Below are 23,830 nucleotides of genomic sequence, written 5' to 3'. Positions count from 1 at the left end.
AGGTATCCCAGGACCTCCCAACTTGGGCCGTCTGGCCAGCCTGCAGGCATTGTATTTACTGGGAAGTCGGAATCAGCTTGCCGAATCCCTCTTACGTCATAAGCTTCCACTGGGGGACTGGCGCCTTCACCCAGAGGTGGCGCACACAATCTGGGGCCACTTCTGCCGAGCAGAGGTGGATTGCTTTGCCTCAGAAATGTCGACCCACTGCCCCCTCTGGTTCTCCCTGACAGAGACAACCAGCCCTCTGGGCCAGGATGCAATGGCCCACCCTTGGCCAAAGGGTCTTCAGTATGCCTTTCCGCCGCTTCCCCTGATTTGGCCAACACTTCAGAGAGTGCTTCAAGAGGGTCACAGGATGTTACTGGTGGCCCCCTTCTGGCCAGCAAGGACATGGTTCTCTCTGCTGCACAGACTCTGTCGTGGCACACCGTGGTGACTCCCTGAACGGACAGACCAACTGTCTCAGCTTTGGGGTCGGATCTGGCATTCCAATCCTCAGCGCCTCAAACTGTGGGTTTGGCCACTGGAGGGCCTGATCTGCTGCTGAGCAGCTGTGCGGACCCTGTCAGGCAGACCATCGTGAACGCTAGAGCACCATCCACCCGCCTGCAGTACGACAACAGGTGGAAGCTTTTCTCCAATTGGTGCATTGGCCAGAGGGAAGACCCAGTGCGTTGCACTGTGCCTACTGTCCTGGAGTTCCTACAGTCCCTCCTGGAAGATGGCCGGTCTCCTTCTACCCTGAGAGTGTATGCGGCAGCAATATCAGGTCGACATGCTAGAATCGACAATGGCACAGTAGGGAGTCGCAATCTAGTGTCCCTCTTTCTTACGGGGGCTCAGAGGTTGCATCTCCCAAGAGCCCTGAGAACTCCACCATGGGATCTACCTCTGGTGTTGAACGCCCTATGCCAGCCTCCCTTTGAACCCTTGGCACAGGCAGAGCTGAAGTGGGTGTCATGTAAGACCGCATTCCTACTGGCCATTATTTCAGCTAAGCGCGTCAGTGAGTTACACGCCCTGTCAATAAACGCCTCATGCCTGAGGTGGAATCCAGACGACTCAGGCGTCACTCTATGGCCGAACACAGCATTCCTCCCAAAAGTGCTGGCATGTTTGCATCTCAACCAGCCTTTAAGGCTTGCGCAGTTTAACCTCCCACCAGGAGAGGGTGGGGGGCAAACCAGAACTGTTGTGCCCAGTATGGTCCCTGAGAGCCTACATCGCAGCTACTACTGAAATTCGGTGGTCAGACATATGGAGGACATATGTGCCGCTGCCTCATGAACATTGCCAAACACATTCTCCAGGTTCTACAGGGTGAATGTGTCCACTCCCCATCCCCTGGGGGTGACCCTCCTGCCAGAGTCCTCCAATTCTGCCCAATGAGGTAGGATGGCAGGATTCCTTGTGACTTTGCAGGTGTAAGTCATTCAGTGCTTTAAGCACCGCCTCTGCCGGTCAGCAGGGATGAAATAGAACAAAAGTTACGCATGTAACTACGGTTCTATGAATCCCGAATGACCGCCAGAGCACTCTGTCTCTCAGAATCCTTGTGATCCCGTGAGAAGATTCTGTAGGAACAGATCCCCGGATTACACCAGAAGATGTTACCTGTCTCGGGCCATCCAGGGGTCACAAGTGACATTGTTGGTATACATACTCGAACTGCGCATGTGCGAAGGGAATACTCAGTGCTGTAAGCACCGCCTCTGGCGGTCTTTGGGATTCATAGAACCGTAGTTACGTTCATAACTTTCATTTTATATCAAAGATTAGCTAAAATTTTTGCTTTCCTGAGAAGAGAAGGATTTAGTCCAACAGTTTCTGGAATAAAACTGACATGCTGTTTAATCAATCATGGCTCAAAATGCTTACTTTCTGTAATTGCAAAGCCAAAGTGGTACCGAATGAAGAGCCTTTTGGGAGAGCCATATGATCCGGATCTCTGAACGGAGCAGGAATTAGGATCCTTCAGTTCTCAACCCACAGACATTAGGGCCAGCACACACACCTCTACAAAAAGTCATGCTGCTGGAACACACAATTCAGTCAGGCATTTCTACAAGCATCCCAGATAGGTGCGGTCAGCCATATACTAGGTTATAACCTAGTCTTGTTAAAACACTAAAAGCGCAACAGTAACAAGAGTTGTTGTAAAAGAACTTTTGTCTTTGCCTTACAGTTATCTTGATGAGTTGAGTATAGCTGGAGAGTGTGCAGTGGAGTACCTGGGTCTGTATCAGAAGTTAATCAAGCCAACACACTGGAAGGTTTACCTTGCAGCCCGTGGGGTCCTGCCATACATTGGCAACTTGATCACCAAGGTAATATTCCTGAAATTCAGTAATGTTTTGCTCAAAAACCCTTTTCATAACATTTAGGATGATTAGTGTCAATAATGATCTCGAGAAAGGCAGTAGATATTTTCAGATTTCAGTGTGATAAAATGTGTTAGTAAAACACATCAAACTGGGCCTTATTTATTATGTGATCTATTCCCTGTTTTAGGAAATAGCAAATCTGCTGGCTCTGGAGGAGGCCACTCTAAGCACAGACTTGCAGCAAGGCTATGCCCTCAAAAGCCTGACTGGTATAATTTTCTATTCTGATATTTCTGACTCTCAAAGAAACACTGTAAATACTGTTGAGTTTGATTTTTAATACCATTAAATGACAAATTCTTTGATAAATAAGTGTGTGAATAATGAGTATTTTGTGCAGGACTGCTCTCTTCCTTCGTTGAGGTGGAGTCCATCAAGCGACATTTCAAAAGCAGGTTGGTCGGCACAGTGCTAAACGGCTACCTATGTCTGAGGAAACTGGTGGTGCAGCGCACTAAGCTCATCGATGAGACTCAAGACATGCTGCTTGAGATGCTTGAGGACATGACAACAGGTTTGTACTTTGCAGTTGTTGGCGCAACTCATCATAAGAGTTCAGTTGGCAAGAGAGTTGTATAATTTGAATTTCTTTGCATGTCTGTAACATTTGTGAAGAAGATATTATCTTTCTTTATTCTGAAGAAGGAAAAATCCACACGTTTCTCATGTAATCATAGGGGTGTAATGATCAATTGATGTGGATCGATACATTGATTGATGGTTAATTATCCTATCAGTCAATAGAAAGTCAAAACACCAATCTCAACCCTTACTTTTTTTACATAAAATATACACCACATCAATATGGAAAGTATAATGAGCTGAAATGCAGAAACAACTGTTCAAGTCCACATTTGTGTAAATGTATTCAAAGACATTTTTAATAGAAAAAAAGATGCCAAAAGATTGGATCATGTTATGAAATGGTGCAGAAAAGCTAGATATTGATGCTTTTGATGGATCTGAATATTGGAACATAGGGAAACACATGATAAATACTTACAATGTTTCCTGTTTTTAAATCAACATGTTTTATACAGATGACCTTCGTTGTTACATTATGAAAGGCTATTGTGGGTCCTCAATTTTAAGTTCTAACAACACATTTTCAATATTAAGTGATTTGCAAGTCTTTGTTCTTTTTGTTAAAAAGATTGTTTTTCATGAAAAAGCTTATATCTTTCAGCTATTAATTTACCAAAACTGCTTTCTTGAACTGTGTGAAATTGGTGCAAACTATTGTCTGATATTGATCATAGACAATGGAATCAGATTAAAATCCTATTGAATAATAAAAATAATAATAATAATAATATCTTGAATTTATATAGCGCCTTTCAAGAAACCCAAGGACGCTTTACAGGAACACATAGACATGGACAAACTATATGAGGGGTAGGATCAGTGTAAGGGGTGGTTTAGTGAAGACTGTAGGCTGTGGTGAACAGGTGGTGCTTGAGACGTTTTTTGAAAATGTCCAGAGATGGAGCGCTACTGATGTCTGCAGGAAGAGTGTTCCAGAGGGTGGGAGCTGCAGCACTGAAGGCTCTGTCTCCAAAGGTTCGGAGTTTGGTTTTGGGCATGGAAAGTAGGCCGGTGTCTGAAGATCGAAGGTTGCGGGATGGTGTGTATGGATGGAGGAGATCAAAAAGGTACTGAGGAGCCAGAGCATGGAGAGATTTGTATGTGAGGAGGAGGACTTTGTAGTTGATACAGGACTTGATAGGGAGCCAGTGGAGGTGGATGAGGGTCGGAGTGATGTGTTGCCAGGGTCTAGTGCAGGTGAGAACTCTAGCTGCAGAGTTTTGGACATACTGAAGCCTGTCCAGGGTTTTGCTGGGTACTCCAGACAGGACTCCATTACAGTAGTCCAGGCGGGAGGTTATGAAAGCATGAATGAGTGTTTCAACCACAGAATCAGGGAGTGATGGTCAGAGTCTGGAGATGTTCTTGAGATGATAGAAGGCAGATTTGGTGACAGACTTTATGTGGGACTGGAAGGAGAGGGTGAAGTCCAGGATGAAGCCCAGGTTTTGGACCTCGGAGGACGGACAGATGGAGGTCCTGTCCACATCGAACATGAGATCTCCAACCTTCTGCAGCAGCACTTTGGGGGCCACAACCATGAGCTATGGTTTATTGCTGTTGAGTTTGAGTTGGTTAGATGTCATCCAGGCTTTGATGTCGTGGAGGCAGATTTTGTGATATTGGGAAACACTGTAGTGTTTTCCAAACAATCAATATTGTTATCATAGCATATCACATTACATTGCATCGCATCATGATGAAACTGGTGATTTACACTGATATGTAACTGATTCAGTATTTTTCTATATGTGTTTGAAATATCAACACTGTGCATCTTGTGTTGTTCATAGGTACTGAGTCTGAAACCAAAGCATTCATGGCAGTGTGCATAGAGACTGCAAAGCGGTACAACTTGGATGACTACAGAACACCAGTGTTCATTTTTGAGAGACTGTGCAGCATAATCTATCCTGTGAGTTATCATAACTTTGGTTTGTTACAAGTCTTACAAATGGTGCAAACAAGGGTTAAAATAAAAAAAAACACTGCTGTAAATCTGTTTCATCTGGAGGTTTTGTTTCATCTTTGTGTTTAGGAGGAGAATGAGGTTACAGAGTTCTTTGTCACTCTGGAAAAGGATCCTCAGCAGGAGGACTTTTTGCAGGGCCGCATGCCAGGTAACCCTTACAGCAGCAATGAGCCTGGCATCGGCCCCTTAATGAGGGACATCAAGAACAAGATCTGCCAAGACTGTGACTTGGTGGCACTTCTTGAAGATGACAGTGGCATGGAGGTAAAAAAAAATGCAGTTAGGCCATAATTATTTGAACAATATAATTTTGCTCCTATTCAACACCAGAGGGATCTGAAGTACAACAATCAAGATATGACTAAGACTTTCAGCTTTAGTGGGGTTTCTAAGAAATATGCCTTTTTATTTTGAGATTGCCCATAATCACACACTCAGAAGTACTGACTAGTAGTTTCATGGCCAGGTGTGATCTGTTCCCTCATTACTTGTAGAAAAGAAGAGGCATACAAAAGACCTGGAGACCAAGTATTGAATTGGCATTTTGTAGCTGTTTTTACATGAGCAACCCATATAAATTTAAAGGACATGTCAATGCAAGTGAGGAGGCTGTAACTGACATAACTAAATCTGTCAGATACAGCAACATGAAAGGACATATGTGACTATACCTGAAAACATCTAATAAAGCTTTTCTAGGGCTTGATTGAGACTCTTTGTACAGATGAAACCAAGATAAACTTGTTGCTAAATGTTGAGAAAAGAAAAGTATGGAGAAGGAAAGGAGACTCATCACCCAAAGCACACCACATCATCTGATAAACATGTCTGAGGCAGTTTTATGGGATGGGCATGTATGGCTGCCAGTAGAACAGTCTTACCTATGTTTCCTTATGATGTGACTGCTGATGGAAGATGAATTCTGAAGTGTGTAAAACTATACTATTAAACATTCAGACAAATGCTGCAAAACTGATTGGAGGGTTGTTCCGATTCCAATACCAGTATCAGAAATATGTCTGATACTGCTTAAAATGCAGGTAGTTGTACCCGTGAGTACTCAAGTTTATGCAACAATCTGATAACATTTTGTTTAGCTTTATATTTTGCTTCATTTAGTCATGCTAAATGTTAGCGCTATAAACCAGTAATCAGTTATTTTTCGCTGCCAGAAAGCACTGCGTGTGGGGGCTACTGTCTTTATAGTAGCAAAGAAGAACCAAAGGACCCGCTGTGGCAGTGAAGAATGGTGACAGTTGTTCTCTGAATGTGATTATCGAAATGCCTTCCAGACCAGCGCTGTCATACACGACAAGAAGTGACACAGTTAATCAAAAGTTAAATAACTTTTGAACCATAAATTGCTGCCTCTTACTTGTTTTTCCTCTTGTAGCTAGCCGTTGTGCCTTCCCATTGATGCTATTGATGCCTTTGAATCCCGTGCGGCAGCATTTTCAGCGAGCCTGGCTCTTGTGTGACCTTTCGAGACTTTAATGATTAAAACCACACCAGTAAACCCAACATCAAACGTCTTTTAATCCATTAGAATTGAATTAAGATCATTTATTAGCGCTAGCCTGAATGCAAACTGATGCTAACCACCATATTTTTTACCCTTTGTGAGGGTCTGTCAGCCAGTTGCAGGCTTTTCCGTGTCATGCTGCCCAAATAGAGCACAAAGGAGAGAGAAAGAGCCTGTGAGGCAGCCCCCTGTACTATTGTACAATTGATAATGTCCTTGGGTTACGGAAAGATTTTCAATCACCCATTTAAAAGCTGTGGTTATATTTAGATTATGTTATTATGTCCAAATACTATCAAATGTCTGATAATAAAGGTACTCTGAATAAAATAGCTGTAATTCCAAAATGGTAAATTCCATATTTTTATAAAACCCCTAATAATAGTCAAGCTGAAATCAACACTTTAGTCACATCTTGATGTCTTAATTTCAGACTCCTTTTGTACACTAAAAAAACACTCCTATTTATCCTCTGTAGTGATAAGTTGAACCAAAATGATAACAGTTATGTCACTGTCTAAATTAATATGGATCTAACTGTATATGCAGATATAAATGGCAGTATTTCATTTTTAATTTTCTTAAAGCTTAACCTCTTGCTTAAAGTCTTTCTAATGGCATTCTGTTTCTTCAGCTTCTGGTAAATAACAAAATCATCAGCTTGGACCTTTCTGTGGCAGAGGTTTACAAGAAGGTCTGGTGTCCAACTAATGAGGTAAAAGTCCTTTTAATTTCTACTGTAATTTGTTGATCCTGTCGTGGGACATTTGGACAGATTATTTTACATGCATAAGACTCTTAGAAATCATTTATTAACAGTTACTACCATAGGGTCATGGATCCTGCTGACGTGTTTTTTTTTTTATCTTAAGGGTGAGCCAATGAGAATCATCTATCGAATGAGAGGTCTGCTGGGAGATGCCACTGAGGAGTTCATTGAGTCTCTGGACTCAACCACAGGTAAGACTTGATGTATGTGATAATTCCAGCATAGCATAGCTTGTCTGAAATTATCTGTTTTTGTCATAAATGTGATATGTTCAGTGTAAGTGCTGCTGACAAATACCAGAAGCTTAATGACATGCCCTGTACAATCACAAGTACCTCTATTCAACTTTTTGGTGATATAGAAATGAAAAAGAGTTATTGTGATATCTCACTCAAATATGTAATCTGATCATGTAGATGAGGAGGAGGACGATGAGGAAGTATACAAGATGGCAGGAGTCATGGCACAGTGCGGAGGACTGGAGTGCATGCTCAACCGGCTATCTGGAATCAAAGATTTCAAACAAGGAAGACATCTACTAACTGTAAGTCAAGTTCTTTTTTTATTTACTTTTTAAAATCCCCATTTTGTTTTGCTTCAAAAGCTGTTGAAACATATCTAAACATGACTATATATACAGTCAACAAAGGGACTGTATATTTTTGGGAGGTCTTTACTGTTGGGTCTATCTCACAGGTGCTGCTGAAGCTGTTCAGTTATTGTGTGAAGGTTAAGATCAACAGGCAGCAACTGGTCAAACCAGAGATGAACACACTCAACGTCATGCTTGGCACTCTAAACCTGGTTAGTACACCATGCAAAATGTTAAAAGTAGGACCAGGTTTACCCATTTCTATTTAGAGTTTGTGTAAAAGATTATTTTGATCCCATTTTCTGAAGGCTTTAGTGGCAGAACAGGAGAGTAAGGATAGTGGTGGGGCCTCCATAGCAGAACAAGTTCTAAGCATCATGGAGATAATTTTGGATGAAGCAAATGCAGAGATCTCAGAGGATAAGGTAAGTTAAGTTAAGGTAATTTTGGCAGTGAAATCCAGAAGCATTTTGCTCTTTGTTTTAAACTGGGGTTGTTTCTTCTCTTGCAGGGCAACTTGCTGCTGACAGGAGACAAAGATCAGTTGGTCATGCTGTTAGACCAAATCAACACACCATTTGTGCGTTCTAACCCAAGTGTGCTTCAGGGTCTACTGCGCATCATCCCATACCTGTCCTTTGGTGAACTGGAGAAGATGAGAATCTTGGTGGAACGTTTCAAACCATGTTGCAGCTTTGACAAGTAGGTATCCCTCTGCTCTTCCCAAACAAGCATTTTTTTATTTTTAAACTTGAAAATGTCATAGTCTTAAAGTTTAAGACAAAGCTTGCAAAGCTTTACCAAGAGATGTTACATTTTAAAATCATGCTTGAAATAACAGACAAACCTGCCATTTCAACAAGCATGTTTTTTGTAGATAATGTTGGGATATATTATTATAGTATGTGGCCAAATAGTACTGACCCCTGCCTTGTTTTGTCAAGGTATGATGAAGAGCACAGTGCAGATGACAAAGTTTTCTTGGATTGCTTCTGCAAAATTGCTGCTGGAATCAAAAATAACAGCAATGGCCATCAGCTGAAGGATCTGATTCTTCAGAAAGGAATCACACAGAATGCACTGGACTACATGAAGAAACATATCCCAAATGCCAAAAAGTAGGTTTTCTTTCAGCACAGCACAAAAATGGTCTGTTAAAACAGGTGAAATGATTCAATACTCATGCTTTATTGCCAAGGCTGTTTTTAAAATCTTGTCCTCTTTAGTCTAGATGCAGATGTCTGGAAGAAGTTCCTCTCCAGACCAGCTCTACCCTTCATTCTCAGATTGCTTCGTGGTTTGGCTACTCAGCATCCCCCCACACAGGTATATTATTTATAGCCCCATTATGTTTCGCAATGGAAGATTGATTACTTAAGAAAACTTACAAGATATGCTATTAAACAAGTGTCCCAGCTCACAAAGTTGACATCAGATCTTTTTGGATAGCTTGCTTAATGGTGAAATTTGTTTTCTCTCAACCTGAACGTTGAATTTTCTATCTCTAGCTCCTTAAATCACATGTTGAAGTATGAACCCCAGATTGTCCCAGCTACACCAGCTGCATGTGAATGTGTATGAATAGGATTAGTTAATACTGATGGACCTAACATAGCAGCCTCTGCCATCAGTATGTTACTGTACTGTGAACAGAAGACTGTAACATCCATTGTAAAAGTAGTTTGAGTAGTCAGAAAACTTGGAAAGCACTGTACAATTTCAAGCTTTAGCAGTGATAACTTGACATGAGTGGATACCTTCTTGTGCTCTGTTCAGGTACTGATAGGCACAGATTCAATAACCAACTTGCACAAGCTGGAGCAGGTATCCAGTGATGAAGGCATTGGCACTCTGGCAGAGAACCTTCTGGAGGCCCTGAGGGAACACAGTGATGTCAACTTGAAGATTGATGCAGCCCGTAGAGAAACCAGAGCAGAGAAGAAGCGTATGGCTATGGCCATGAGACAGAAGGCTCTCGGAACACTTGGCATGACGGTAATCACTTCCTGTACCTGTTCCCATCTCATTTTGTTCCCCTTATTTTAAAAGTATCAACTTATGCCTCTGCATCTCCCCTTTTGCTTGTTGAGATAGCTAAATGTAATTTTGTTCATTTTTATTTTTGTGTCTATGCCTTTTAGACCAATGAGAAGGGTCAGGTGGTGACCAAGACCTCACTGTTGAAGCAGATGGAGGAGCTTATAGAGGAGCCAGGCCTGACCTGCTGCATCTGTAGAGAGGGTTACAAGTTCCAGGTACACAACAAAACTGTAGATGGATAACACTACCTTACTTCATTGTCAGTGTAAGACAGTGGTTCTCAAATAGGGGTACGTGAAGGCACTCCACGGGGAACATGAGATGTTGAAATATATGTAGGCTATTTAAGAAAAATAGTGTCTTTCTCTGCACGTCAGGAGCGACACAATTTTACGAGTATATTATGTACATTCTAAACACATATTCGTGCTGCGAACGTCTGTGGTGTGTTTTCTCCTGTCCTCTGATAAACAGTGATATATATGGGAGCAGAAGATAAAAGGAGATTTCTCCCTTTCTGTCCTCCACTCCATGCGTAGCATGGCACTTTTATGTGCCGTTTGTTTCACTGCTTCATTCACTGTGCCAGCCACATTTGTAAAAGGAGGGACCGACTTTTCATTCATTTTATGTCAAATATTATCAATAATAGTAATAAGGGCACAGCTGAGGTTCGCTGTGACTGTGAACTCCCCTACAACGCACCGATTTGCTCACCTGTTTGTGTTCCAGACTGGTCAGAGGTGTAATTTCAGTGAGATGATTGATCCAGAGCACTTATAAGTCTTGTGTCTGAGGTCAGAGAAGACTATATTGTTAAATATTTTATTGTACTAAAGTCCTGTTAGCTTAGAAACAGTTCCAGCTGTGCGAGTAGCGCTTTTATGCTCACATGGACGTGTTGGGTTGCCTGCTGCCTGTCTCCCTCTCTACCAGGCAAAAACCACAGGCACTGGCTACAGACAGATATGAGAAGATGACAAACATCATGTAGTGTTGGTGTTAGTTCAATAACTATGCCAACAATGACTTTCGTTCAACACTTCTTTAATGACTCCACTTATTCTGCACTCCACTGCGGTGGTAACAACAACTTTGTCCTCCTGACAGAGCGCCCACTTTGTCCCATAACCAGAATAGGATATACCACTTAACAAACTCCCATTTCTCTTTAAAGAAAAAGGTCAACAACATTTCAAGAGAGCCGAACATTACTGCTCCCTAAATAATTAACAGATGAACATCAATTTAAAGCTCTAACTTTAATAACAGTCCCTTGTTGGTGGAGAAGGCCTATGTTGTTTAGTCCATTTAGCCTTTAAGTAGCCATACACCTTCCCGGAGAGCATTCAGCAGAGTGAGAGCAGAGGTCCCCTTTTTTGTTAAACAGTCTGCAAGCTGCTCCTTTGTGATAGACCACATGACACGTTGGACAACATTTGAGTGGATGAGCTCTTTGATGCTGCTGATTTCGAGGCGAAGTCTTTTCTCTGTGACTGATTTGGTGGATTTGACAGCATCCAGTAGAGAGTGATTATCTGTTACACACACAATAGGCAAGCTTTTTCGTGTGCAGTCACCTGTGGTAAGCTCTGAGAAAAGTGTGGTTAAGAAAACGGCACTGTTAATACCACCTGCAAGTGTCCAGCCAGTGTACTGCAAACAACTCTCCGGATTCTCTTTGATTGCCAGCATAGAGGTGAAAATCTTTCCTTCCCTACCATCAGCAAGATGAGGTGTCCACCTTGAGTTCCTCCATCAGGAAGATTTCCCATTGATGAATCGCTAAACACCACTAGTTTTAGGGAGCTATCGTCTCTTAGGTGCTGAAACCTCAAGGTCACTTCTTCTGATGGCAGTTTTCTGATTAGTTTGTTTGCACCGTGCAAAGTCTGAACAGTAGCATGCTTTCTACCGGATGCCAGCATGGAGATGTCACACATAATGTCTGGTCTACTCTGTCTTGCCCCCCACAATATTTGGCCTATCTTTGACTTGAGCATCTCAGTTTCAGCTTCTGTTAAAGGTGCCTCTCTCTCTTTGCTGCTCTTGTGGGATCCACAGGAATGGGCTGAAGATTCTTAATGTACATATTTTGCTGTTAAAGGTGCCTCGCTCTCTTTGTTCCTCTTGTGGGGTCCACATATTTTGCTGTACTTGTATCTCATCCCTCAGAGAATGAATATCCATTCCAATGTAACTGAAGCTGCTGTTTTCTTCACGTCCAACCTGGAAAACAGCTTTCCAATGAGGGGTGACTGTTATGGAGAATTTCTTTGTACCACCCCAAATGAAGTTATCCACATGACAAGCAAACCCCCACCACATTACAAGAGTCATCCAGCAAATAGAACACTGCTGGATCAACTTTTGACACAGTGGCTCCCAACTTCAGCATGGTGTCTTTAACTCTGTTATACCAATACAGAGAAGCATCTGCCAGGCCATAAACACACTTTTTTAACTTCCACAGGTAGCCCTGCCTTTGGACTTCTTGAGGAGGCCTGATGTACACATTTTGAGTCAGTTCTTTATGTTGTAGAAAGGCTGCTTTAATGTCCACAGAGTTTAGCTGCCACTCCTTTTGGTATATTACAGCCATTATCATTTCCAGAGACTCTGAGGCACAGGTCAGTGAGTCTTTTTGGAGCTCCTCAGTATTCATCTCTTCAGAGTCTCTTGCAACTAGCCTAGCTTTAGGTACAACACCATCAGATGTTTCTTTGAGGGTGCACACCCACCTTGTAGAGATGCATTTCCGGCCTTCATCCCTCACCTCTTCAAACACCTCATTCTTTTTGCAGTTGTTGAGTTCAGTGTGTTTGGCAGATAGGAACATGTCATCTCTTACAACAAATATTTCGATTTTTTGGTTATCAATGCATAACTCTATGTGCTCATTTGTACCAACCTGAAGATCACTCACTTGTTTCAAGTTAACTGACCCTGTTGTGCCAGCAGCAGTTGCGGTCCAGCAACAGGAATTGTGTGTTCCTGTTGCTTTTCCTGCTCTGCTGTGAATTTTTCCACTGTGTATTTGGCCACTGTCATTGTCTGTGAAAGTCACTACTTGTCCAGCTTTTAGCTTCAGGCTTTCAGATGTTATCACTAGAAGTGTTGGTATTGTATCAGAGCTTCCATGCTGATCCCCTCTTGGTTGTTCTGTTGTCTGAGAGGGTTCACTGTTTTCCTCTTCAGTAAGGCGTTCATTATTTGCAGCAGAGTCCTCCTGACTGTCATTTTCAGTGTCAGTATTATCACTAAGGTCAGTTTCTGGTAGAGTATTCTGATTTTTAGTTCTCTCTGTCTGATTGTGCACATCATTCAGCACTCCTTGGAGAGCATCTGTCTTTCAAAGCCTGGAGTGATGTACTCTGACATAGGTGCCCCCATGCCGCACAAAAAAAAGCTGGCTCTGTGGTCGGAATCAAGTTGAACTCTTTGGAGGATGAGGTGGAGAGATGGACAATGAAGAAGGTGGAGGCCATTCTGGGGACCATGGATCATCCACTTAATATCTCCCTAAATTACCAAAGAAACAACGGTGGTGGATGGCTCGTCTCTCTTCGCTGCAGGACAGAAAGATATAGAAGATCTTTCATACCACCAGCAATCAGACCATATAATTCTACCATAAACAGATGAGACTCCAGACAAATTAATTTCCCTTTTGGGGATAAATAAAGTTATTGTATTGTATCATATTGTAAGTATTACCGCTCCATCTTGGCCGATGACCACACCAGGGCCTTTCCATTCAGTACAATCTATCTGCTTCTAGTAGACTGTGTCCCCTGTGTTGTACTGATCCTCCATTGGCCATAGCTGTTTACGGAGGGCTCTTTTGATCCTGTCAGAGCATTCGGCCTCTGCAAATGCTTTCCTTGCAGCATGTAATGCTGTGATGTTCTGGGATATCCAACTGCTTATGTTGGTGCTCTCTAGAGCAGGGGGCTTATCAGTGAGCACTGATGGCAGATTTGGGTTCTTCCCAAACACCAACTGGTATGGACTAGGGGTGCGTGGTATATGCAGAAGACGGTATAAATGATATAAATTTGACCTACGGTAGAGTTTTGGACTCTACCGACCAATCCCGGTAACGCTTGTTAATGACATCATCGTATCTGCCTTAATGTGAGTTAGCAGGCAAAAAGGTGTGTTTTTTCCTCTCAAAGTCTGACGGCTGTACCGCAACTAAGTCAGTGTGGTGTCTCGGTCAGCCTGCCTGGGGCTGTAACACAAGTTAAGTGCTGCTTTGGCTGGTCTCAGAGCCCAGTTCTGCAGCTCTTCCTCTTACGACAGCATAAACAACCCGTTAAAAGTCTGTTTTAACGTATGACTTTCTTTTCTAAGTCCACAGTGAGTCAAAGATCCAGGCTGCGATGTTAAATGAGGTCAGAAAAGCTGCTGTAAACTAGCCGTATTCCCCTGTAAGGCAGCCAAAGCTAAGCTGACTCAATGCCTAACACAATACTTCCATCAAGCTCTTCAGAATAAAAGTCCGCAGCTTTTATTTTTCTGAAACACTTTTATTGTGAATGCCTTCACTAGGAAATGTGTTCAAGTCATTAGCAGCTTAACACACCTCATCAGGTTAGAGATGAAATGCGAAACTTGGAGTGCAGTTAGAAGTAAACCTAGAGAGACTTAAAAGAATAAAACATTTTTTCTGTGTTCCTATACTTAGGGATAAATTGAGTATGCCATCAAAGGTTTGTTTTAAAGGGATACTTCAACATTTTGGCAAATTCATCCATTGCCATAATCCCTATAGTCTTACTAATAGGTTCGTTACTTTCAGTTGTTGGTGCAAGCTGTTTTTAGATCGGTTGCTGCCGAGTTCGGAGCTGCTGTGCCAACTCAATGTAAGCAGATGGTATTCCAGCTTTCCCTCATCAAATACACAATCCAACAACTCCAAAACACTCTCGCAGACGAGTTGTGACCTGTACATTCACCTTGCTAAGCTCCATGTGTGCGTGTGCCGAGGGCGCGTTCTCCGGCTTACTTCCGTGTAAATGCTTTTGTGCCGCGAGTGTCTGAAGCTGTCACCTCTCCCTTCCGTTTTCTTTTGCGAAGAGAAGACTCACCTTACTCGAATTCTGTGCACTGAGATAATGATCAAGCCAATTTTCTCCACATACAGTTCTTGTACAGGCTGTATCAACTACAGCTGATCCTAAAGACTTGACGATGAAGAATTCTGTGTCAGACAGTGACTCTTTTGACAACAAAGTGATGTTACATTCTTCAACATTTTTTTTCATCTTCTGTGAATTTAGCATGTGTTCATTCTTATGTGGACAGTCTTTTGCCCAGTGGTAAGTCCTCATCTGGTTCGTCTCCCATACCTGTCAAGTGGATTATTGCCCTGCAAGGTCCCTTGCATGCCTTGTTGACTTTCTCTCCTACCGGTATACCTGGTGAAGTAGGCAGAGTCGCCGTCTGTGTCCGCACCTTCTTGTGGCGCGTTGTCGCCAAAGATTCTCTTCAAGGCTGAGTTCATGTTGTCAAACGAGAGGCTTGAACACGGGGTAAGAGCAAGCTGTTTGTCTTTAACAGTTAGTCCTGCTGTGTTGAGTAGTTTGGAAGCTAATACAGCATCCGGAAGCTGCATACTGAACTTACTGATTCTGTTGTATCGGTGTTCAAATTCAACAATGAAATCTACCATCGGAATGCCATTTTCCCTCCTTATCCGGTCAAACTCTGTGTATGCTTCATACTGGCGATCTTTTTCGTCTTTTAAGAACACTGAGTCCAATTTCATCAACAGTTTAGTCATTCCATTATCCTTTTTAGGTCCTCTGGGGCTATTTCCAGCGCACTGTCCCTCACTTGTCCCGTTAGTGATAGAACTTTGTTATTTGTTGTTATGTTGCTGGTGTGGGGGCTTGCACTGACTTGCTACAGGTTCGAAAAATGAATATTTTCTGTGAATAATTTGCACAAAAAAATTGCGTCTGTTGTGTAAGGACCTTAAGTTTATAAACTGGAGTTTATATTTTGTAGGCAAATAAATTTAATTGCCCTAAAACCTCCTGAGTCTCCCCAATGGCAGGATGGTTTGACCAACACTGGCACATGCCTGTCAATCACATAATTCACAATCACTCCATTCATTAAAAGGTTAATGTTTTTTTTTTGTTTGTTTGTTTGTTTTTGTGAAGAAATGTTAATAATTAAGTTAATGATTTCAGTTTGAGTAAAGATCTTTATTTTGATCCCATAAAGGGGCACTAAGCTGTCTTTTTATAATTAGTTCTTTTTTTTTTTTTTTTTTGTTACAGGTTTTTAGTTCTTTCTGGTCTGTTTTTATTTCCAAATAGTTCCAGAGACCACTGCAGCCGAGCAATGCTTTGCACACTTATGGGTTTAAATGCTTTAATGCCTGTCAAGTCACTGTTTTCACTAAATTAATTTAAATACCCACATTCAGTGATGAGAAGATCTGCCATGAATTTAGTCATGCATTTTTAACATTTGAAATGTTTGAAAAAAAAATCTATTATTTGTGATTTGAAAGTGTTTATCAGTTACTATGTTTGATAAATTGGACACCTATCACAGCACTTTTTTCTTTCTTTTGGCCAAAAAAACTTTTTGCTGTCCAGGGGGTGCTTGGCTAAAAAAATATGTCACAGGGGGTAGATCACTAAAAAAACGCTCAGAACAACTGGTGTAGGAGATCAAAGTGTTCACTGATGTATTTGGCAACAACTGTTATTCCTCCTGTGGGCAGCCATAACAGGTTGCTGGTAAATAAGCTAATAAATATGAATATTACAACATACAGTGCCATGAAAAAGTATTTGCCCCCTTTTTGATGCCTGATATTTTTTGCATTTTTATCACACTTAAATTTTTCAGATCATCAAATCATTTGTTAACCGTGATTAACCACAGTTTTGGAAATCTGAGTTCAATTTCACCGGCCCCACCCAGGCCTGATTACAGCCAGATGTGTTGAATTAAGAAATCACTTACATAGACAGAAGCTGTCAGACAAAGTGAAGTAGGTTATAAGATCTAAAAAGGAAACGCATCATGCCACGATCCAAGGAAAATTCAAGAACAAATGAGAAACAAAGTGGTTGAAGTCATTCAGTCTGGCAAAGGTTACAAAGTCATTTCCAAGGCTTTGGGACTCCAGCAAACCATAGTCAGAGCCATTATCCTCAAATGGAGAAAACTGGGAACAGTGGGGAACCTTCCCAGGGCTGGATGGCCAACCAAAATTACTCCCAGGAGAGCAACGACGACTCATCCAGGAGGTCACAAATGAACCCAGAACGACATCCAAAGAACTGCAGGCTTCACTGGCTTCAGTTAAGGTCAGAGTTCATGACTCAACCATAAGAAAGACACTGGGCACAAATGGCATCGCTTGCATACACTCTCTTTATTCTTAGCTATGTGCGCGAAGGGAAGACAACACTACAAGAAAAGGGCAAAAAACTCTTCTCTGCACAAGACAAGGGCTGTTGGTGTGGCTCTCTGCTCTGGTTTTAACAAGAACAGCGGTCCAGTTCAGAGTAAACTGCAGCGGTCCTATTGCAACATCCAAGCTAACAGCTAATGCCGGACAGTACTGGACAAGCCCACCGCTATGATCGCAAAGCCATGCCAAAACAGACCGGGAGTAGAGCCAGAACATTTTTTTTCTGTCACAGAAAGCTCGCAGTGTTGCTCTCTGCACTTGTCTGGATAAGACGCATTGTCTGGTTCAGACAAAAGTGCGGCTGCCGCTCAGTCCCAGCTAATGACAGGCCTGCTCGAGTCATTAGCTGGGACAGAACAACTCATTAGCTATATACAATGACTAACCCTTTCCCCGTAACTATCACATAGTCATGCCAAAGTGGGGCGGCAGAAGTGCGACCGCATCATTTTCTGTCACAGAAAGCTTTCCGTGTTGCTCTCAGCGCTAACTGTGATGAAGAAATGTGTTGGTCTGGCTAAGGCCGTTCGGCTAGCAGCCATTGTATACAAGTACAAGAAGTAACTCTTTCCCTCTTTAACTATCACACACTCTTGCTGAAGCAGTTTGGCAGAAGAGCAAAAACACCCTTTCTGTTACAGAAAGCTTTTAGTGTTGCTGTCTTTGCTTGTTTTAATAAAGAAATGTTTAACTTTGATAAAGTGCTGCTGTAAACGATTCACAGCTAATCGCTCCAAGCAGCCATTGTACACAAGCATTCACACAAGAAGGTACAGCAGGTCAGCAGAAGAGTGAAAACATCTTTCCCAACATGAAAAGCTTATAGGGTTGTTTTATTCTGTCATACAGAAATGTGGCCCAGTTCTGGTGTAACAGAGGCCATGCTAAAGCTATATCTGAGTATTTGGAGTAGTGGAGGCAGCCATTAGAGGGCTTTCAGCTCAAGTAAACCCTCCCCATTGTGCAACTCTGTATGTATTGCTGTAGTTAACACAGGGGAGGCAGCCATTACTGACAGCATTCAGTGCTCAAATGCAACTCTGTATTCTGTGGCTGATAAGGTAGGGTCACTCAGTCAGTTACTTACTCAGTCAGACACAGACATTGCCATGTGTAAGGCTGACCTCAGCAGTCAGCTAAAAATTTGTTTGATCTGAAACATTTAAGTGTGATAAATATGCAAAAAAAAAAATCAGGAATCAGAAAGGGGGGGAATACTTTTTCACAGCACTGTAGCTGTTCACATTCACATTATTTGTTGTTTAAGGAATTTTTTTTTTTTTTTAATAATCTTGACACCAGCACCTGTATTGTCTATGACTTTAATTAATGCATTCGAAGTAAAGCCGTTTCTAACATTCTAAATCCTTGAGTACCCCCAGTCTTTCTGTTAAAGAACAAAGTTGTGGTGTATTGAATTAACATTTCTGTCATGTTTTTTCTCTCCTAGCCAACCAAAGTTCTGGGTATTTACACTTTCACGAAGCGTGTGGCCTTGGAGGAATTTGAAAACAAGCCTCGCAAACAGCAGGGCTACAGCACTGTGTCGCACTTTAACATTGTCCACTATGACTGCCATCTGGCAGCTGTCAGGTACCACTTTACTCTTTCATCTACCTACTAAAGTATCATATTTTAAATTTATTCTAATCATGTAATTTATTTCTTAACCGGGGACAGGCTGGCTCGTGGGCGAGAGGAGTGGGAGAGTGCTGCTCTCCAGAATGCCAACACCAAGTGCAATGGGCTGCTTCCTGTGTGGGGGCCACATGTGCCAGAATCCGCTTTTGCCACGTGCTTGGCAAGGTAAAAAAACAAAAAACAAAAAAAATATATATATTTATTTATATATATATATATATATATATATATATATATATATATATATATATATATATATAATAATTCATAGTACACAGGCAAAAAAATCACTGCCTGTCAAAAAGTCACCACCTGGATGTAACTAAGCAAACAGGTACAGTGGCTTCATGTTACAACCACAAATGTAAATGTATTTTACTGGGATTTTGCATGATAGATGAACACGAAGTCACACATAATTGTGAAGTGGAAGGGAAATTATACATGGCTTTCAGATTTTTTACTAATGAAAATCTGAAAAGTGTGGTGTGCAAAAGTATTCAGCCCCCTGGAGTCTGATACCCATGAATAAAATCCAGTCCTAAGACGTATGTTAGAGAACATCAGTGAACAAACAGCATCATGAAGACCAAGGAACGCACCAGACGGGTTAGGGATAAAGTTGTGGAGAAGTTTAAAGCAGGGTTAGGTTATAAAAAAATATCCCAAGCTTTGGAAGACTTCCGGTATGACACTAAAGCAGGCGGCAGCATAATTTTCACGCTCTGAAGTGGTCTGTTTCCCCCCTAACAAATGTTTAATTCTTTGACAAAACTGTTGTTTAATGTAGTATGACGGGGGAGAAGAAACGTAAAACTAGAAATCGCAGAAAAACATGGAGTAGAGTGATCATTTACCAAGTGAGAGTGAGGAAGCTAGCAGTGGTGCTAACAACCAAGCTGCACACAAGGACATGGAAGCTATTCAAGCTAACATCATTGCCAAAATGCAGGCGGTTCGAGTGGACATAAAAAGATCTCACTGAAGCTATCGGACAATTGAAGCATGAATTAGTCGAGTTTAGAGGAGAAACTAACCACAAGCTAAATGTCATTGTTGACGACTTTAAAGAAATAACGAAACAAGTTGAACAGGCGGAGCTGAGGATAATAGATGTGGAGGAGTGGAGTGCTAACATGAAAGGTACTCAACCACACCTTGGAACTTCATGAAGACTTGCAAGCTAAACTGACAGACCTGGAGGCGTGTTTGCGCAGGAATAACATAAGCATTCATGGAATCCCCAAAGGAGCTGAAGGTGACAATATTCAGGACTTTATTACGAAGTTTATAATCTCTGAGCTACACCTTCCAGATGCCCCTCTCGGCATACAGTGCTGCCACAGGTCCCTTGGAGCCAAGCCCCCGCAGGGCTCCAACCCAAGGTTGGTGGTTGTTTACTTTCTGGAGTACAAAACGAAAGAGCTGATACTACGTAGTGCTTGGAAGAAAAGATAGATCTTTTATGTCGGCAAACAAGTGTTTTTTTGAGCAAGACTTTCCCACTGAAATAATGAAAAGAAAGGCATACTTCAGCATTAGAAAGACATTAAAGAAAAGGCGCTTCGTTTCCAGACTCTACACCCAGCGAAACTCAGAGTGTTCTTCGACACCGGGCCAGTTATCTACAACAGCGCTTTAGAGGCAACGGATGACTTAGTGAAAAAAGGACTGCTTCAAAACAACAGCGGAGAATGTCCCCCCACGAAGGACACACCCGTGGTGAGACAGAGACAGCTGCAGTGGGAAAGCAGGTGCAACATCACGTCGTCACCGGGACGCACGGATGAAAAACATCAAGGAAAGGCTGAAGGAGTTTCGGCACAACGATAACAATACAAAAAACTGACTGAGATAATGTTCAGATACCCTGGTAAGAAATGTGGCACATATTAAGAGATTAAGCAAGAATTCCTATCCTCATAATGTATCATTTAAAGTGACCAGTTTGGGATCTATCTTTGATTTTCTTTTATATGTGCACTGCTCTGATTGTAATCTATCGGAATTGCAGCATGCACTTGGAGGGGCCCTTTTAGTTTCTAAGGCTTCCCCTACTAAAACAGAAGTTGAGATGACACTTCACAGATGGAAGACGGTTTTGTTATGTGCGATGTTTTTTTTTTTAAGTTCATACCAGTTCATAAGCAAATGTTTGCTGGTTCAGGTCATCATGAAAAGTACAGATGTTTGGGTGAAGTTATAATATAATTTTTGACTGTAATGCAGCACAAAGAACATAAAATAATCAGCCTTAATGTGAATAGGTTACATAATCCTGTAAAAAGAAGCAAGGTTATAGCTAAAATGAAGCGAGAAAGACAGGATGTAATTTTTTTTACAAGAAACACACCTCTCAAATGTTGAACTTAAAAAGTTTGAAAAATTGGGATTGAAAAACACCTCTCATTCTCATGAATGTTTATAGACCTCCTGGCTATGATAAGCAACTGATAAAGAGGATTTTTAATTTGATATCCAAGTAGGCATCAGGTGTACTAATATGTGGAGGAGTTTGGAATGTTTGTTTGAATCCTTCCTTAGACTCCAGAATAGAACCAAAAAGATGCAGCCAGAAGCACTATTTGTTAAAAAAAAAAAAAGTTAAAAGAAATAGGCATGTTTGATATATGGAGAGACTTAAACCCACATCCTTTTTCTCCTCCCCAGATAGTGTATATTCGAGAATTGATTATTTTTTTAACATTTAGTACAGACAGATGTAAAATCTTAAAATGTGACATTGGTGTAAAAGATATCTCTGACCATGCAGGTGTGTCTGACATTGAAATTAAATTATAAACCAAAAGAGACCTTATGGAGACTCAATACAGGCCTTCTTAACAACACAAAACTTCAAAGTCTTATAAAAAATGAATGGAAGGAGTACATGATTAAAATTGATAACAGTGCAGCCCCCCTCAGTACTCTGTGGGACGCTGCAAAGGTGGTCATCAGAGGCAAACTTATTATGTGGTCAGCTCGAAGGAAAAAGGAGAGAGAAAGAAATTAGGGATTTGACTGAAAGGCTTAGATATCTGGAGAGTGAAAATATATGGAACTAAATGACCCTAACACCTTAAACCAAATACAAGAAACAAAACAAATATTGAACAGTATTTATGAAAAAGAGATTGAGAAGAAAGCTAAATTTATTAAGCAGAGATATTATGAAAATTGTCCTAAATCTAAAAAAATTGCTGGCATGGAGAATCTGAAAAGAACAGGCTGAAAGACTGATAGTTAAAGTGAAAGACCCGGACCCTAATAAATTATGTCAGGAAATGGATGACATACAAAACGCCTTTGAAAAATACTATACAAGGCTGTGTGCTCAACCACAGGCAGTTGAACTAACACAGGTCCATAACTTCATAACATCTTTAGATCTGCCATCAATCGGAACTGAGCAAAACAAAATGTTAACCGAGGAAATAACAAAAAATGAAATTAACAATGCAATATCCAGATTAAAAACAAACAAAATGTCAGGTGCAGATGGTTACCCATCAGAATGGTATAAATCCTTCAGACATATTTTAGTACCAACACTTAAAGATTGTTTTAACTATATTCTAAAGGTTGGAGAGACCCCATTGTCCTGGAAACAAGCTATTATTTCTGTAATCCCCAAGCCAGGTAAAGATAAAACAGAATGCGATTCTTATAGACCCATATCTGTTTTGAACATAGATTATAGATTATTTACAACAATATTAATTTAAAGAATGGAAAATATCATCCCTGACCTAATAGACACAGATCAGACAGGCTTTGTGAAGAATAGACAAACCCAGGACAATGTGAGGCGTGCTCTCCACATCATTGATCACATGGCTAATAATGAGAATGAATCCGTTGTTGTAAGTCTCGATGCCAAAAAGGCTTTCAATTCAGTTCGATGGGAATATCTTTATGTCATTCTCGAGAGACTCAGCTTTAATAATCAATTAGTGAATTGTCTGAGGGCCCTATATAGTTCTCCAACCGTTAGAATCAAGATAAATGGTAATCTGTCAAAAATGGTCTTTCTCCAAAGAGGGTGTCGACAAGGATGTCCCCTTAGTCCCACACTGTTTGCTTTATTTTTAGAGCCATTGGCACAGGCTATCAGAGAAGACATAGACATAACAGGTGTTCTAATTGGAGATGTAGAGTATAAGATATGTGCCTATGCCTATATCTTATTAACACTAACTAACCCCAACACTTGTCTACCCAAGTTACTATCCCTGCTAAAAACATTTGGCTCATACTCTGGTTACAAGTTAAATCTTCATAAAACTTAAACTCTTACCTTTAATTATCTGCCACCAGAAAACATATGTAAACTGACTAAATTTAAACGGAAAGACACTGTTATTAAATATTTAGATGTAAATCTACCTAAGGACTTGTCAAGGATCTTTGACCATAACTACTCTAATATACAATACAATAATTACAATACTTTATTTATCCTCAAAGGGAAATTCATTTGTCTGGAGTCTCATCTGTTTATGGTAGAATTATATAGTCTTATTGCTGATGGTATGAAAGATCTTCTATATCTTTCTGTCCTGCAGTGAAGAGAGAGGAGCCGTCCACCACCGTCGTTTCTAACATAACAACTGAAATTAAAGATCTAAACTGTTGGTCACTACTGCCAATGAATATTTATAATCGAATAGATATCATAAAGATGAATATACTACCCAGACTGCCTTTCCTCTTTCAGTCTCTGCCTGTGAGATACCTGCCAAACAGTTTACAGAATGGAACAGATTGATCTCAGATTTTATCTGGGAAAAGGAAAAGACCAAGAATTCGGCTTCAGACTCTACAACTACCAAAGTATCAAGGTGGAATGGCTCTGCCATGCATTGAAAACTATTATAG

The 23,830-nt window shown here is 41.2% G+C and overlaps 1 protein-coding gene across 4 annotated transcripts in view; it reads left to right on the top strand.

The window, feature by feature from the left end:
- The window catches only part of ubr4 (ubiquitin protein ligase E3 component n-recognin 4), a 224,472-nt gene that overhangs the window by 169,521 nt on the left and 31,121 nt on the right, over nt 1–23,830 (top strand). For all 4 annotated transcript variants that reach the window (XM_041798818.1, XM_041798817.1, XM_041798816.1 and 1 more), the window contains 17 exons: nt 2,189–2,330; nt 2,515–2,596; nt 2,728–2,901; nt 4,766–4,887; nt 5,011–5,208; nt 7,101–7,181; nt 7,339–7,426; nt 7,652–7,779; nt 7,932–8,039; nt 8,136–8,252; nt 8,339–8,529; nt 8,772–8,945; nt 9,054–9,153; nt 9,604–9,822; nt 9,969–10,082; nt 18,762–18,904; nt 18,992–19,117. In XM_041798818.1, coding sequence (XP_041654752.1) covers nt 2,189–2,330; nt 2,515–2,596; nt 2,728–2,901; nt 4,766–4,887; nt 5,011–5,208; nt 7,101–7,181; nt 7,339–7,426; nt 7,652–7,779; nt 7,932–8,039; nt 8,136–8,252; nt 8,339–8,529; nt 8,772–8,945; nt 9,054–9,153; nt 9,604–9,822; nt 9,969–10,082; nt 18,762–18,904; nt 18,992–19,117 — 2,307 coding nt within the window. The remainder of the gene's footprint in view (nt 1–2,188; nt 2,331–2,514; nt 2,597–2,727; nt 2,902–4,765; nt 4,888–5,010; nt 5,209–7,100; nt 7,182–7,338; nt 7,427–7,651; nt 7,780–7,931; nt 8,040–8,135; nt 8,253–8,338; nt 8,530–8,771; nt 8,946–9,053; nt 9,154–9,603; nt 9,823–9,968; nt 10,083–18,761; nt 18,905–18,991; nt 19,118–23,830) is intronic.

Source organism: Cheilinus undulatus, linkage group 11 (genome assembly GCF_018320785.1).
Source record: "Cheilinus undulatus linkage group 11, ASM1832078v1, whole genome shotgun sequence".
Taxonomy (NCBI): Eukaryota; Metazoa; Chordata; class Actinopteri; order Labriformes; family Labridae; genus Cheilinus; species Cheilinus undulatus.
The sequence above is the reverse complement of the archived record's forward strand: the minus strand, read 5'-3'. Positions and strand labels throughout refer to the sequence as shown.